Raw genomic sequence first — 16,534 nt, 5'->3', positions numbered from 1 at the left:
GACGCAGGCCCCAGGGCCCACTTCTGTAGTTGGTCACAAAGGGCTCGTCACACAGGGTGCCAAGGCTTGGCTGAGCTATGTCTGCACCCTCTGTTGCAGTTGGTGTGGCCACAGCAGCAGCTCCGCCCATGGCGCATGAGCAGAAGCTGAGGCACTGCGCCTTGGGTCAGCGCCCTACGCAGGTGACAGTGGGGGCACCTGTCTCTGTGCCCTTTTTTCCTTTCCTATTTCCCACCTGGAACGATGACACAATACTAGAATCCCAGTAGCCAAGCTGGGCCATGAGGTGACTGTTGGAATGAAAGACACATTCCAGTGACAGCAAGGAGACGGGAGGAGGCTTCATCTCGGAAGTGTGGCTCCTGGCCCCCCAACCCCGCACGCTGGCCCTGGCCCTCACTCTGGTCTCCTCTGACCCCGTTTCTCTCCTACTGACATTTACATCCCCCCCTCTGCATCCACTGCCGACCTCCCCTACTCGCTGGGGGAGGATGCTGCGGGCTGAGGGAGACGCGGCCAAGCTTCAGCTACACCAGGCTCTGCCATCTGCCTATCCTTTCTCCGCCCACTGCCATGAGCCACAAATATCCACGGGATACGAGAGGCCCAACCCTAGGCCCGCTGCCACCAACAGACTCAGGGAGGGACACTGCCCAGATGGGACCCTGTCCCTCAATTCCTGGGGAACCAGGGCCTGCCTTCAGCATGTCCCCCATCTCCCCATTTGCTCCTCAGCTGTGGGCTCTACTGCCATCAACAATTCCAGGGAGGGGTCCGGGGAGATGGCTCAGTGGAATAAATGCTTCCCTAGCAAGCACAAGGGCCTGAGTTCAATCCCTGGTTCCGCAAAAAAAAAAAAAAAAAAAAAAAAAAAAACACCCAAGTCAGGGAAGGCTGGGGAGATAGCTCAGCAGTCTAAGCATTTGCCTGGTAAACGCAAGGACCCAGGTTCCATCCTTGGTACCACATACCGTGCCAGCCCCAGAACCCCAGGTATAGTGCCACACGCCTATAATCCCAGGGCTGGGGAGGCTGAGACAGGAGGATCACTATAAGTCCAAGCTGTATAGTGAGACTGTACCAAATAAATAAAAAAAATTTTTAATTAAAAAAAAAAAAAAGAAAGAAACAATGCCAGGGAGTTCCACACCAACAGCCTGGACTGGGAGACCTGGGGCCTCTGTGCCCTGAACAAGGCATCACACACTGGTATGTGCTCCCTGCACTGCCCGGCTTGGGACAAGGGAGAGAAAGCCACAGCTGGTACAGGAGGGGGCACGGCAACCGGAGACAGGTGCCTCGGTCAGGATTGGGACTGAGCCCCCTGAAGCCCCCTGGAGTCAGCCATCACCTACAGCTGAAGAGGACAAGGGAGACCCAGAGATGAGTATGAGCCCGGACACAGGCCTGCTGAGCACACAAGGCACAGTGGCACCACGGGAGCCGGCCTGCCCCACTCTGCAGACCTCTCTGCGTGTGGTCGGTGCAGTCCCGAGCCCCACTCCACTGAGAGGGGACCCAGTGGGCGGAAGTCAGGATTGGGGGTGAGCTTGCAAGGACATGGGGACCTGGGCTCTCCGCTCTGGAGGGGGCAGGAGGTGAGTGATTCTGCTCCATTGGCCACTCCAGCCCCAATGTGCAGGGGTGGCCACAGGCCCAGGCAAAAGCCCAACCCACTGTGGAGTAAACCACAGGCTAAAATAAGCCCTCCTCTTTTGTGGGTGCAGGTGTGCTCTCAGGTGGAGCCTTTCCACATGGCCCCGGCTGCCTCCAACCTACAGGATCCTCCTGCCTCAGCTTTGAGTGCTGGGATTACGGCATACCCCACCATGCCAAGCTTTTTTTGCCAAGTGACTTTGCACCATGCTATATCCCTATCCCTTTTTTTTTTTTTTTTTTCGGAACAGGGGATTGAACTCAGGCCCTTGTGTTTGCCAGGCAAGTGCTTATTCTACTGAGCTATCTCCCCGGCCCCATCCCTATCCCTTTTATTTTGAATTCTGAGATAGCATTTTGCTAAGTAGCTAAACCTGAAGTTTCCTCCTGCCTCAGCTTCCTGAGTGCTAGGGTGACAGGAGTGTACCACCATGCCCTTGAAACTATCTTAATGAGAGAGATGTCCCAAGAGATGGGACAACCAAGATGGCCAATAGGTTACAAAAGGCCACGAGGTCTTTTTGCCCACAGAGCCCCTGGATGGGGTGACGGACAGCCGTCGACGGCAACGGAGGAGCTGCAACTAACGGTGCAAGCACACAGTACCATCTTCCACCAGGCTGCAGATGACCCCCACTCACCAGGTAATCGTCTGGCCGGATCCCAAAGAGCTCCCGGAAGTAGCGAAAGGCGACTGGTGCATAGGTCTTGAACCGAAAATCCTGGAAGTGGTGGGCGGGGGTGAGGTTGCTGCCTTCACTGTGGAAGAGGACGCAGTGGGAGGGACGGTGAGGTACAGTGGCTTTCTGGACACCTCTCCCCACCCAGCCCAATCCCACAACTAACTTGGGGCTCTTGCTGGAACATGGACTCCCAGCTTCTCTCCCAGCCAGGTATAGTCATGTGATAGCATTCTGCCCCAGAGACATTAGCAGACAGAAACAATGTGTGTCACTTCTAGGTTGGGCCTTTGTCCTCCTTTTCTTTTCTGCCACTGGAATGCAGTTTTTTTTCCTTTCTTTTTTTGTATTTTAGGGAAGGGTGTACAGGGTGTTCAGGGTCTCACTACTAGATCGGACTCGTAGTGATCCACCTGTTTACAGCCTCCCAAGAACTGGGATTACAGGCACGTGCCATCATGCGCAGTCTCATTTGCTGTCTCAGTGTAGGATCAAACCTGGCCCCTGCACCTGCTTGCAGGTGCTTTAATCCACTGAGCTATTTGGCCAGTCCATGGAATGCAGTTGGTTTTTTTTGTTTGTTTTTGCAGAACTGGGGATTGAACTCATGTCCTTGCGCTTACCATACAAGTGCTTAGGGGCTGGTGAGATGGCTCAGTGGTCTAAAGCACCTACTTAGAACAAGCTCAGCAAAGCACAGGGACCGCGGTTCAATCCCCCAGCACCACATGCCAGCCAGCCCTGCCCCCTGGTGGGCTGAGCTGGCCACACACACACACACACACACACACACACACATAAATAAATAAAATTAAAAAAAAAAAACAAGTGCTTATTCTACTGAGCCATCTCCCCGGCCCTGGAATGCAGTTGTGATGGCAGGAGCTCAGCCAGCCAGAACCTCTGGTGATAGAAGCTGCATGCCAGAGACAGCAGAAGAACCAGAAGAGAGTGTGACCCCTACCTGAGGGCCACCTGACTGGCCCTGGGCTACCGGTAGATATTTTTATGTGAAACAATACTGAACTGCCGCCTCTTCTTTTTCCTGTTGTTAAAACGCTGCTTTTATGTTGGGTCTATCTCAACTGTCACTTTCAGTGAAAAAAGGCAATCAGAATGCAGGGAGCCGCCCCAAGCTGGGAGCCCCCCTGCCCCGCAGGAGCCGGGCCTACCTGGGGAAGAAGATGCTTTCCACCACGTAGAAGTCCTGCATGAGGACATCGCGCTCCGGCTTGGAGCTCAGGTTGCCCACAGTGTAGCCGATGCCCAGCTGGATGGCGCCCTTCAGGGTGGAGGATGTGGTCTGCAGGACACATGGGGACAGGCGGGGATGTTAGGCCTGGCCCCATGTGTGCCAGGAGAGGGTTTGGCTCCAGCTGCACCCCTACCATCCGGCCCACCAGACTTCTGTGGCCCAGGGCATGACTGCTTTGGGACCTGCTCTGCCTGGACCAGCCAGGAAGGGGCCACACTGTTCTCTTCGCCTTCAGCAAAGCTAGTATTTTTCTTGCAGTACTGGGCATGGAACCCACAACAGTGTACCACACTGTATCCCCAGTCTTTTTTATTCTTATTTTGCCATGGAAAACAGAGTCTTACTAAGTTGCTCAGTTGCCCAGGCTGGGCTTGAACTTGCAACCCTCCTGCCTCAGCCTCCCAGAGTACTGGGATGACAGGAGTGTGACTGTTTGCAAAGTGCACCCCAGGCTAGGCTAGGGACAGTGGTCGTGGGCCAGGCTGGAGGTCCCCAAGAGCACCTGCCTCTACACAGTCTCAGGTGCCTGGTGGGGACACATGTGGCCTGTAGGTCCCCTGGGAACTCCTCTCCCACCCTCCCGGATGTCCGAACACACAGGGACCTTCTTATAGGTGGTCTCGCCAGATGCATCCACGCCTCGGTGCCCCAGCTTCTTCCCATGGCCTGGGCCAGGCTGTCCGGTCATAGATGGGGCCTGGGGACAAGGAAGCAGGTGGCATGAAGTTGGTGACCAGAAGCTCCAGAACCAGGAGGCAAAACCCCAGGAGGGGGTGGTCAGGACCCCCCCTTGGGGCCCACCCTGGCTGCCACCAAGGTGGGATGGACATGCTTCCTCAGGTTCCTGGGAGGCCAGGGCCAAGGTCTGCTGCAGCATCCCTGGCCTCTGCCCGCTCCAGGCACTGCAGCATCCCTGGCCTCTGCCCGCTCCATGCCAGGAACCCCCAGGGTGATGAGCACAGATGTCTGAGGACACTAGGAGGTGGGACCAGAGTGAGGCCCTGCAGGCCCAGGTGCCTCTCGGAGGGTGTCCAATGGCTGGGGCAGGGGTGTCACAGCTGGTGGACGTGAGCCACAGGCCCCTCAGGGTGACTACACTGAGGCTCCCTCTCACACCCTTTCAAGGTCAAGACAGGGATGTAGCCGTCAGGTAGGGCAGCCCACAGCACAAGAGGCTGGGTCCGCAGACAGGGCTGGGTCCCCGGGCTCTGCTGTGGTACTGCCTGCCCTGCGACACTCAGGAGCCCCAGGCCTCCCCCAGGTCTATGCACACCACCGTCTTGGCCTCAGCCCCAGAATCCCCCCAACCCTGTCCCCAGCAGCAGCTTCTTTATAGGCTCCAGCGCATCCTTCCCTGCAGCCACCAGGGGGCAGGCTCAGTCCAGGACAAGAGGCTCTGCGTCCCCACACCCCTGCCTGCGGGCTCCCACCACACTGGGTGGCCAGGGCCTTGGTGTAGACACGGAGTACTCAGAAGGAGGCGTGGGCAGGAGGCATCTGTGGGACAGGTGTGGGCTGGGGGGGCACCAAGGACACACCAACTCCTGCTGGGGGCAGGATGGCCCCCTCCACCCCTGCCTGTGCCTGGGAGCTGGGGAACGGGACACAGGGCTCACCTCACCCAGGCTGGCAGCCCCCAGGTTCCAGTCCTGGCACCCTTGCACACCCCTCCCCCCACCACCCCAAGCTGCCATAACTCCAAGGCCACCAGGACCATGTTGCCTGCTGACCCTCCAAGGCGAATCTTCCTCCCCGTCCTCTTCCAAGGGTGGCCTCCCCTGCTTTCTGTGGGGACCCTAACCCATCAGTCCGTTCCCAGGACTCACCTCGGCCAGGGTCGCCTTCTTCTGAGCCAGGCCTGGGGAGGACAGGAGGAGAGATTTCAGCCCAAGGACGATCTTGCGGGCCACCTGGCTGTCCCCGTTGCCAGGGACCCTGCCTGACCCTCCCCCACTCACACAATGGTCTGCGCCCTTGCTGGGGGCCAGGGACCCCTGAAAAACATCAGGAGAACCAGGTAACAGCCACCACGTAGGCCCCATGTCCAGGTCAGGAGCACAGACACAAGCCCAGGGCTGGGGCTGGGACTGGGAGGAGCCTCCTATGGGTGTGGCCACCTGGCCTAGGGCGGCCCCATGCTGAGGTTGGGGGGCCTGGGCAGGTGGGGCGCCACAGACCAGGGACACACAGTCTGGGGGACAAACAGCCAGGTGGGGCTAGGGCATCAGGAGCTCTGTGCGGTCCCAGCCTGACCCCTCCCTCACAAGCCCAGGAACTCTGCGGAGGAAGGGAAGGCACTGAGCACAGCCCTGCCTGCCGCCAGGGGCCAAGGCCCTGGAGGGTGTGGTCAGTGGGACCCGGCTGGGCCCAGCATTCTCCAGCAGCCTGGGAGCAACAGGAGCAGGCACAGAAGGCTGAGGGGAGCTCCCAGACCTTGTCCAGCTCTGTCCCCATGTCCCTGCCTACCAGGCACCAGCACCATGAGGTCACCCAGCCAGGTCCCTGCTCCCCTTGCAAAGAGGCCCAGGTGGGAAACGTGTGGGCAGGAAGCTGTGTGTCCCCAAAGATACCCCCCATCCCCACAGCGCTGAGGCTGTGATGAGACCCTGGGAGCTCACCCTGGATCACAAGGGCCCAGCCACAGAGGAGCTGCCCCAGTGACTGTGCCATGAGGAAGGGCGGGAAGGGGGCTCCTGCAGGCTGGGAGCAGAGCGGGCACTACACACACTCAGGATGGGCCAGAAGTTGATATCCTCCACCTCAGCCTCCGGAGTGCAGGAATAACATGCACGCTGGGCTTCCCATCCTTTAACAACCCAGGGCAGCCCTTGCTCAAGCCTGGTTCCCAACTGTCTTATTCTTTTTTTGTGTGTGTGCAAGGTCTCACTACATAGCCCACATTAGTACTGATCCTCCTGATTTCTGCCTCCGAAAGTGCTGGGATTACAAGCACGTGCCACCGTGCCCAGACTCCATCGCCGGCTCAGCACACCCGGAGGTGGGGCCAGCACAGCGTGCAGAGCCAGGGATTGAACCCTGGCCCCTGTGCTTACCAAAGCAAGGGCGTAGTTTGCTGAGCTATACCGCTGGCCCTTGTCTTCTCATTCTATTCTCCCTTTACAGGTAAGGAGCCTGTGGGCCAGGGAGGAGAGGGGACCTGGCCAGTCACAGGGCTGGGATGAAGCCAGAGACAGGCACGATGTGTCCCTGATGCTCCTTGGGGTCTTGGTATTCACCTGACCAGCTTGTCACATTGGGGGCTGGGCGCCCCTCAGCTGCCGCCCAGCTCTGACCCAGACACCATGGGTGTTAGGGAGGGACAGGCTCCAGAGTGAGTCTGGGGACCAGGGGCATGGCTCAGCATGGCAGTGGCCGCAAGGAGCCACAGAGACCGGCAGGAGGGAGGCAGTTCCCACTGGTGAGGACACTTAGGGTACCAGCCAGGGTACCCCCAGGTGGCAAGGAGACTCCTCTGGGTTAAAGATAGAACAGGGGCTGGGGAGATGGTTCAGTAAAATTAAGCGCTTGCCTGCCAAGCGCAAGGGCCTGAGTTTAATCCCCGATTCTGGAAAAAAAAAAAAAAAGACACAGAACATAGCCAGGTGAGTCACTGCAGACCCCAAATCCCAGCACTCTGACAGGCTGAGGCAGGAGGATAAGTTAAAGCCCAGTAGGGGCAATTTAGGGGGACCTTGTCTCAAAATGAGGGGGACAGATGCCAGCCTAGGGGTGACAGGTTCTAGTCTGAGATGCCACTGGAATGACACTCGGGCCGCATGGCACAGCACCACCACACTCATTACCCGCCTTCTGCAAGCTTGCCTTTTTGGAGCTCCGCACTGGGGCCTTATTTGGAAATGGGGTCTCTGCAGGCACCTGATCCAGCCCAACCGACGCCCCAGTGATAGCAATGAGACACACACAGGGGAGGCATCAAGGCCAGGAGGCAGACACAGCAGCACTCCCACAAGCCAAGGGACACAGAAGAGGCCAGAGGCCACCAGAAGCCAGGGAGGGCCCGGTGGCTTCTCCGCAGGGCCACCTGGCCACACCTCTTACATCTTTATTCCTTACTTTTTCCTCTTTGTTACCGGGGCATGAGCCCTGCGCCTTCCCATTAAGTCACACCTCTGATCTCCTAGGTTCTGATGTCGAGACAGGGTCTTACTAAGTTGCCTGGGCTGGTCTTGAACTTGTGATCTCCTGCCTCAGTCTCCTGCATATCTGGAATGACAGGCTCACAATAACCTCAAGCTTCTGGCTTTCAGCATGGGAGGGAGAACTTCCGCTCCCTGGAGCTCCCAAGCCGTGGTCATCTACCTCAGCAGCCCTGGTGGCCTCGCTTTTCTCAGGGCCTGGGCCACAGCCAGTGGGCAGTGGAAGGTGCTCATAGATGACACAGTATTTGCTTTGGCCTCCAAACATCGAACAATTCAGGGTTGGCAGCCTGGGCACCAGGACAGGGAAAGGGCAGGAGGTGCTAGGTAGCAGGCTCATGACAGAACAACATTGAGATGACACAGCAAGCAGAGTCTCACAGACCTGGGGTGGGGCCCCCACACCTGCAGACAATCCCAAAGGCTCTGTCTTCCCTCCTCATGGGGAAGTGGCCCTCTCTCCACCACACCAAGGGTCCCCTGTAGGCATGGTACACAGGACAGTTCCTGTCCCTGCACTAGGGGATCCGATGACGAGCCCTGGCCAGGTCCCACCCCAGAACCAAACTGAGACCTCTGGACGGGGTCTCACCAGACCCCTGCCTCAGCTTCCCTCCCTACCCAGTTCACCTGCAAGGGCTAAAAATAAGGTATGGTGGTGTCTGCCTATCACCCCAGTGCTCTGGGGCAGGAGGATGACACGTTCGAGCCCAGGAGGGCCAACCTAGAGAGACTCCCTTCTCAAAATGAAAAATAAAAAGGACTGGGGGCGCAGCCCGGCGTGAAGGCCTTGGGTTTCCTTCCTAGCACTGGGAGGAAGAAAGAAGCCCTGGGCCATCCCAACACAGGCCTGGCCAGGTGGCGGCCAAGGTCCGCAGGCAGTGGCCACCTAAGGCAGGACCATTACATCCAGGGGACCTGGAGGCCAAGAGCAGCAGACAGAAAGAGGGAGGGAACAAGGGGGCAAAGCAGGCCAGTGCCTGCAAGGACAGCGCTGTGTGGAGGAGCTCCGCCCAGCCTGCCATGTGAGCAATTATCTCCCGAATAAGCTGCCCCGTTTTCGAGGAAATTAAGTTTAAAAATAGTGAGGGGAGGGAGAGGCGGGCCTTGACTCAAGCTGAGCTGCAGCAGCCTGCGTCACCCAGATGGGGTGGGGAGGCTGGGAGCCCACTAGAGTGGCCCAGGCCTCCAGGGGCTTCAGGAGAAGACACCTCCCCACCCCCCAGCCAGCATCTGGTGCTCTGTGACCTCTGTCAGGTCCTGTGCTCTGATGAGGGTGGGAGGGGTGGCCTCTCCTGGCCCCAGAAGGGCAGGAGACTGGAGCCTGCCACCTGCTTTTACCCCTTCCTGCATGGGACCTCCCTGTCACCTTCCAAACTCTCAGCTGCTTCCTGGTCTGTGCCCAGCCTCAGACCTCTCCGCCTGAAGTCACCTGCCTGGATGCTCAGCCTCTCGCCAGCTGCCTTCCCTGCCCTGTTAATGACACCCTCTCCTAGTTCTTTCTGGCTGACACCCTCAAGAATTTGTTGACTAACTGATGATCAGAATGGACCCCAACAACAGACCTCTACAAGAGCTGCTCCTTCATGCTGTCGGGTGCAGAAACTGAGGCCTAACAGCCCGCCTGCATGCCCCAAACATGCTGGCAGGAAAGGCAGAGAATTGAGGACTGGGCAGTCAGCCCAGACTCACGGACAAGCAGCAAGAAGGCAGGAGGAGCCGGGCTGAGGGACACTGGTGGTGCTGAGTGCCTGCTGTGGGCTGGCAGGCAGCTCCAGGGGAGGGGACAGCACACCTCAGCCAGGGAGCAAAGTGGGTCGGTCTGTAGTGCGAGCAGGCCCAAGCATGGTAGGTGGCACCCATGGAGCCTGTCAATGAGGAAGTGAGACAGCCCAGGCCGGAAACTGGCTGCTGGAGGGCGGGCCGGCGGGCGAGGTCAGGTGGAGGGCATGGGGGGGTTGGCACCCCTGCAGTCCCGCCCTGTCGCCGGGATGGTGCTGCAGCCTGGCCACCCCTCCAGCTCAGCTCCCTCTGCTGTACCACAGGCTCCTTCTCAAAGCCCCCAAGAGCCAGGTTCCACCCTGCCCCAGGCCATTTGCACAAACTGCTCTCTACTTGGGGCACCTTCCTGAGCCCTTTGCAGGGTTTGCTCCACCGCTTACCCGAGACCTGGCTCCGGTGTCACCCCTCAGAGTGGCCCCTAGAACCGTTCCCTGTCCCTCTCCTCACTCCCCTCCCAGGCCAGCACATGGTACACATAAGAGGAAGGCAGTTGAGGCCAGACAGGGGCACAGGGAGCCTGTACCCCAGGACAGGACAGACAGAACAGGCTGGGGGCCAGGTGAGGACATTCTCACTGCCTCCCTGGGATAGCCCAGAGCACCCAGGGCTGCCTGCCGCATAGCAGCAGGCCTCGGGAACCAGGCGGGGGGCAGCGCCAGGCACAGAGCTGGGGTTCCCTATGTGAACCGCTTTTGCTCAACCTTAAAGGAGGCAGTGGGTGTGGTGGTGCACATCTGTCTTCCCAGTGCCCTGGGGGGCTGAGGCAGGAGGATCGCATGTTGGTGCCCAGCCTGTCCCAAAATAAAATGGCGGGGTGCAATTCAGTGCCAAGGCCCTATTTCCATCCCAACACTACAACAGGGAAAAGGGGGGGTCACGTGGCCAAGTGAAGGTGACCAGCCTTTCAGCTGCAGGGCCTGTGCTGACCCTCACAGGAGCACAGCGGGCACGGCGTGTGAGCTCAGGGCCCAGCCCCACCTGTGTGCAGAAGTAGCCCTGACAGCGCTCCGGGCACACCTGAGGCACATGTTCCAGAGGCTGGCGCTGGGCCACCCATGAGGGGGCGCACAGACATCCGAGTACGAAGGCCGCCTTGGCTCCTGCTCCCATCTGACTACAGCGCCAGGGAAACCCCCAGAGCCACATGGTGGGGGCCCCCCAAAGCCGAGCTGCTGGCATACAGCGCGGCTGCAGCGGGACAGCACCTAGCCCTGCTCTCCAGGACTCCAAAGTTCAGAACCGCATGGCCTGGATCCACCTGAAGGGCCACTGGTCCAGAGAAATGCTGGACACAGAGGACACGCAGCCTGGGCTCCATGGACAGGAAACACCAGGGACAGGAAACTGCAGAGACGGGAAGTGGACTCAGGCAGGAGTGCTGCTGCTCATGGGGATGGGGCTTGCTTGGGGCCAATGGAATATTTGGGAACTAAACAGTGGTCATGGCTGTACAATACTGTTAATTTACCAAAAACTGATTTGCACACTTTTTTTTTATATTTTAGAGAAGGGTCTACAGGGTATTCAGGATCTCACTACTAGCTCGGACTCGTAGTGATCTGCCTGTTTACAGTCTCCCAAGAGCTGGGATTACAGGCAGACCCAGTCTCAATTGCTGTCTCAGCGTGCCTCAGGGGTGGGGCCAGCACGGCAGGCCCAGGGATCGAACCCTGGACCCTTGTGCCTGCTTGCAGGCGCTTTAATTGGCTGAGCTATTTGGCTGGCCCTGTTGTATACCTTAAAAGAATCAATTTTACCCCAAAGCCAAAGTGGTCGCTACGAGTCCAAGTTACACTATGTGTAGTGAGATCTTGTACCAAATACTTTAAAAAAAAAAAAAAGGACAAGGTAGAGACAAAATTCCTGTCATCAAGAAGATCAAGGGGCCAGGGAGATAGCTCAGTAGACTAAATGCTTGCCTGGCAAGCGCAGGGTCCTGAGTTCAATCCCTGGTACTGTAAAAAAAAAAAAAAAAAGAAGAAGCCGAAGAAGCCCAGAACCCTCCCCAGAGCCCACCTGCCAGAGACGCTGGGCCACGCTGTCCTCCTCCCCAGAAGGCTGGGGTGGCACAGAGCCCTGGGTCTTAGACAGGGCGCTGGCGCCCAGGCAGTGCCTTCTGTGGCACAGGGCAACTCCACCCTTCATTTTCTTTTTCCTGGTGCTGGGGATGAATCCAAGGCCTCTGCACTGAGCTCTATCCCCAGCCCTTTAGAGACCAGATCTCTCCAAACTGCCAAGTTGCTGGAGCGGTCTTAACTTGCAGGATCAAAAAACTAGCGATCTTCCCGCCTCAGCCTCAGAAACATCCAGGCTACCTAGTGTGCCCTGACCAACTTCACCTTCTAATTATTGCTCACTGTAGGTGGGAAAAAGCAAGGGCCAGGGACAAGCAGTGGCTGGCTCTCTTCCCTTGACCAGACGCACACAGATGTAGTTTGGGGAGGCTCCAGGCGCCCCCAGAGCCGTCCCTTCAACCAGGTCCATTGTCCTGTGCACCTGCATCTGGCTCTTTCTCTGGGGAGGAGCCCACAGAGCACGGCGTGCTGGCCTCCAGGACCACGTGAGGACCACCAATTCCACACAGCAGCAGTGAGCCCTAGGGCAGTGCTAGCACACAAGGTCACAAAGAGCCCTCCCAGATGCAGTGACAGCAACTCTGCCAGGTCCCAGGTCCTCGGGTCCAGGAACTGGGTAGTCTCAGCCACGCCTGACCAGGCAGCTACCACTGAGCATCTGCTGGACAGAGGGGGAAACTGAGGCTTGGGGCTATGAAGGACTTGGGCACTGTAAGGCCCCAGAAGCTATGTCCCTGCGTGGCTCCCCTTTGATTCCTACACCAGGCTGAGGCAGGGCTCGCCCTGGGGTGACAGTCCCCGCTCTTCGTCCCGAGCACTGGCAGCCATCCCCGGAGTGGCCCATGGGTTCCTTCTGGCCATGGAATGTTTGCTTAAACTGAGTCACCTTTAAAACTCCTGGGGTTTTGGAAAGAAACCTGGGTTTCTTGAAGAACAAGTGGATCTACAAATGAAACGCTAAGTCACTTGGGTGCCTGGCTCTGGATGGTCACCTCCTCTGTCTGCACCAAATCTCGCTGGCTCAGGGGCATCACAGGTACCCATGCCAGCCACTGGGGACTTAATGACTTTTCCTGTTGCCATTTGGCAGGAATCTGGAGTGCATCTGAGTTACCAGTTATGCAGTCACAGGAGACCAACACCCTGGTCCAAAAAAGCCTTAAAAGTTCAGTGGGAATTTTATATCCAAAGAATCTACCAAGAAGCTTGGAGCACTGACGCTCGCTGTCGTCCTAGCTACTTGGGCAACTTAGGGAGACCCTGCCTCAAGATTTAAAAATGAGCTGGGGGTGCAGTTCAGGGTGCATGCTTGCCTAGCGTGCGACAGGCCAGGGGTTCCATCCCCAGCACCACGGAAAGGGTATCAGGAAACTAAAGCAATCAGTGTTTACCGTGGGAGAGCGCCTGCACTCTTGAAGCCAGAGCCATGGGAAGCACTCGCGGCAACCAGAAGATGAGGCCGCGGGTGCTACAGAGCAGCAGAGGCACGGCCTGGCACGATGAGGCAAGAAAAGGAGCGGGGTGGTGGCACACACCTGTCAGCCCGAGCACTCCAGCAGGCTGAGGCAGGAGGATGCTGAGAATCTGAGGCCAGGCCGGGCAATTCAGCCTCACAGTGGGAGCTCAGAGGTGGGCTTATGGAGGTGACTAGCTTGAGGCTGTGACCCTGGGTAACCCACCCAGGGTGGGTGTGACGCTGCTGCGAGGTGAAGGCAGGGGGAGAAGGGGTCGCTGTGGGCGTGGCCTGTGCACGCAGCCCTCCTGCCTACCCTTCCAGGGACTGCCTTTCCTCCTCTCTGCTACCCTTCCTTGGAATGAGCTGACTACAATTGCAAACTCTGAGTGAAGATAAACCTTTCCTCTTCTACCTTGTGGGTCTGATACTGAGCCCCAGCAATGAGATGTCACTAAGTCACCACGTGTCACAGGAGGCACAGCAGAGCCACGTCCTGGGGGTGGCCAGGTCCCTGACCCAAAGTCACTTGGGCTGACCCTGGTCAGTCCGAAGCAGATGACCCTCTCTGGCTGGCCCAGATGTGGGAGGCCCCACTTGAGGTCACCGGCACCCAGCGCTCCTAGGGCCCGAGCTGTGCACGTGAGAAATAAAGGACTCCCACATGGTGTCTTACAGACTTCGGTCCCAGCGTGAGGACAGCCAGGGGGTACTCTGGGGTTCAAAGAGTTTGAGTAGTTAATGTTTCCAAGACGGTGTTAAAAACTAGCCAGGTGAGGTTCGGAGAAGCTGGTCAGCCATCCATTCACAAAAACAGCATAGAAGAGGGGCCAGGAGGGAGGGAGGGCGGGCGGGGGCTAGGACCAGGACAGCAGAAGGTCACTGCAGACCCAGGGGAAGCTGGAAGAGTCCATAGGCCCAATCTTTAAACTTCGCAGTAATTTTAAAGACTTTCCTTTTAAATTTTTTAGGCAAGGTCTTGCTGAGGTCCTTAGACAGGGCTCAGACCTTTGATCCGCCTGCCTTGGCCTCCCAGGGTACAGGGATGACAAGCATGCGTCACTGCACCCAGCAACACGGCCGTCTCCTCTGGCGACACACTCTTCCCGTGCAGAGCAGGGCTGAAGGCAACTCTCCAGCTACTCCCCGAGGCCCGGCAGTGCCTGCAGCGAGCCAGATTCGGCGCACTGGGGCTCCAACCCAGTGGGTCTCCACAAGGCGCCTGCAGGCTCTGAGGACCCCTGGACAAGGCTGGGTTGTGAGGGGAGCTGGCATGGACGCCCCTGAGTGGGCACAGAGCCAGGCAGGGCCTGAGACCCCCTCAGGATCCTGGGCTCAGCTCCCTCCTCCGCCCACAGCCCTCCAGCTCTCGCTGCTCTCTGGGTCGAAGGCTAAGGCTGCCCCGCAGCCTGCATCTGCTTCCTCCTGATCCCACACTGAAATCACCTGGAATGGGCTGGCTGGCGGGAGGGCTAAGCCCTCCCCACACCCAACTCCCTGGCCAGCAGACCGCAGGCTCCCGCTTGTTCATTAGTTCATTCATCCATCCATCAAAACTCAGCAAGCACTCGCTGGAGCTGGGGCACATCTGGAGGTGGAAATTCAACAGAGGGACTACTTGGTTCATAATATTCTGTTTTGTTTTGTTACTGGGGATTGAACTCAGGACCTTGCACTTACCAAGCAGGCACTTGTGCCGCTGATCTATCTTCCCTGCCGTAATGTTTAATAAGACAATTTTAAGTACAGCATGCTGGCATGCACCTATCATTCCAGCCTGAGGAGGCTGAGGCAGGAGGATCACTGTGAGGTTTGCTTTTTTTTTGCGGAACCGGGGATTGAATTCAGGACCCTGCACTTGCCAGGTAAGCGCTTATTCTACTGAGCTATCTCCCAGGCCCTTTGTTGCGAGTTTGAGGCCTGTCCAAGCTACATAGTCAGTTCAATGCCAGCTCAAACTACACAGTGAAATCCTGTCTAAAAAAAAAAAAAAAAAAAAAAAAATTGTTTTAAACTAAGCTTGGTAGTGTATGCCTGTGAACCCAGCACTCTGAGAGACTGAGGCAGGACGACCACAAGTTCGAATCCATCCTGGATAACTAGCAAGAACCACCACACTGACATACAAACATACTGAACTGCACTCGCCTGCTTGCCTGCTTCTAACTTTGCAGTTTCCCAGAATAAAAAGCTGCACCATGCCTGCCCCCCGCCCCCACTGGGCTGGCATTGTCTTCCCAAACCACATCCCCAATTGGCTTGCTTGGTAATCCCAGGAGGAAACTTTTACAACTGGGGAAACTGAGGCTCAGTAGTCTGGCTGGGTAAATTCCCCAGCTTAGACTTGCAGGGCATCATCACCCATGAGCAGGCTGAAGACACTGTTCTGACTTCAGGGTGAATGAAGCCAGCTGACGAGGCCCCTCAGAGAAGCCAGGGTGGCGGTTCTCCCCTGTGTCTCTCCAGAGCCTGGAGGCCTTTACCCTGGGAATGAGACCCCCGGTGGCCTGCGTCCTTTTGCTCCCCAGGAACCCAGGGGCTCCGCAGCAGAGTGGAGATTCCGCCAGAAACAGCTCCTGGCCCTGAGGCCTACAGCTGGAGATAGCCGAGGCCTGCTGTGCTCCCACCCACCTGCCCCACACCCCAGACTGACTCTTTAAGCCCTGGGGGACAGGGACATCCTGCCCAGGTTCTGGTGTGGTGCAACGCAGGTTTCGAGGAAGCAGAAGGGTGCAGCGGTGGGAGAAAGCCACTGCCACTACCTGGCCAGGTCCCCCCAGGGTCGGGTGGTGTCTGCCCTTCCTCAGCCCCCAGCATCCAACCCCCGAGGCCCTTCCTGCCCAAGACCCCCGTGCTTTCTCAGTGCTACTGGGCTCCAGAACACCTACCCCACCTCGGGTCTTGGGTCCCTGTTCCACCTGCTTCCTGGATTGTTAGTAAGAAAATAATGCAGGCCCACGCCTGTCATCCAGCACTCTGTAGGCCGAGGCAGGAGGATTGCAAGTTAGAGCTCAGCCTGAGCAACTCAATGACTTAGTGAGATCTTGTCTCAAAAACAGTTGGGGACGGAGCTTGGTGAGAAGATCTGGGGTTCCCACCTCACTTTTTAAAAAGGAAAAAAATAATAATAAGGGCACATGGGGAATGGTCTTGTTTACTGCAGGGCTAGCATGGTGTCTTGAGAGCCAATCCCAGCTCTCAGAGGCCAGGCATGGGTACACGCCTGTCATCCCAGCACTCTGGAGGCTGAGGCAGGAGGCCCCCCAAGAGTTAGAAGTCAGCCTTAGAAACGCTGCAAAACTCCCTCTCAAAAAATCATTTTAGGGCTGGAGAGATGGCTCAGTGGTCTAAAGCACCTACTTGAAACAAGCTTGGCAAAGCACAGGGACCGCGGTTCGATCCCCAGCACCACATGCCAGCCAGCCCCGCCCCCTGGTGGGCTGAGCTGGCCACACACACAATAAATAAATGTAATA

The 16,534-nt window shown here is 57.6% G+C and overlaps 1 protein-coding gene across 7 annotated transcripts in view; it reads right to left on the bottom strand.

Annotated features, from left to right (window-relative positions):
* Pip5k1c (phosphatidylinositol-4-phosphate 5-kinase type 1 gamma) overlaps nt 1-16,534 on the bottom strand; it is a 47,926-nt gene that overhangs the window by 15,837 nt on the left and 15,555 nt on the right. For all 7 annotated transcript variants that reach the window (XM_023716881.1, XM_023716876.1, XM_023716879.1 and 4 more), the window contains exons 2-5: nt 5,418-5,449; nt 4,196-4,288; nt 3,509-3,639; nt 2,298-2,415 (exon numbers count right to left, since the gene is read on the bottom strand). In XM_023716881.1, coding sequence (XP_023572649.1) covers nt 2,298-2,415; nt 3,509-3,639; nt 4,196-4,288; nt 5,418-5,449 — 374 coding nt within the window. The remainder of the gene's footprint in view (nt 1-2,297; nt 2,416-3,508; nt 3,640-4,195; nt 4,289-5,417; nt 5,450-16,534) is intronic.

This window comes from Octodon degus, unplaced genomic scaffold (genome assembly GCF_000260255.1).
Source record: "Octodon degus isolate 3935 unplaced genomic scaffold, OctDeg1.0 scaffold00050, whole genome shotgun sequence".
Classification (NCBI taxonomy): Eukaryota; Metazoa; Chordata; class Mammalia; order Rodentia; family Octodontidae; genus Octodon; species Octodon degus.
The sequence above is the reverse complement of the archived record's forward strand: the minus strand, read 5'-3'. Positions and strand labels throughout refer to the sequence as shown.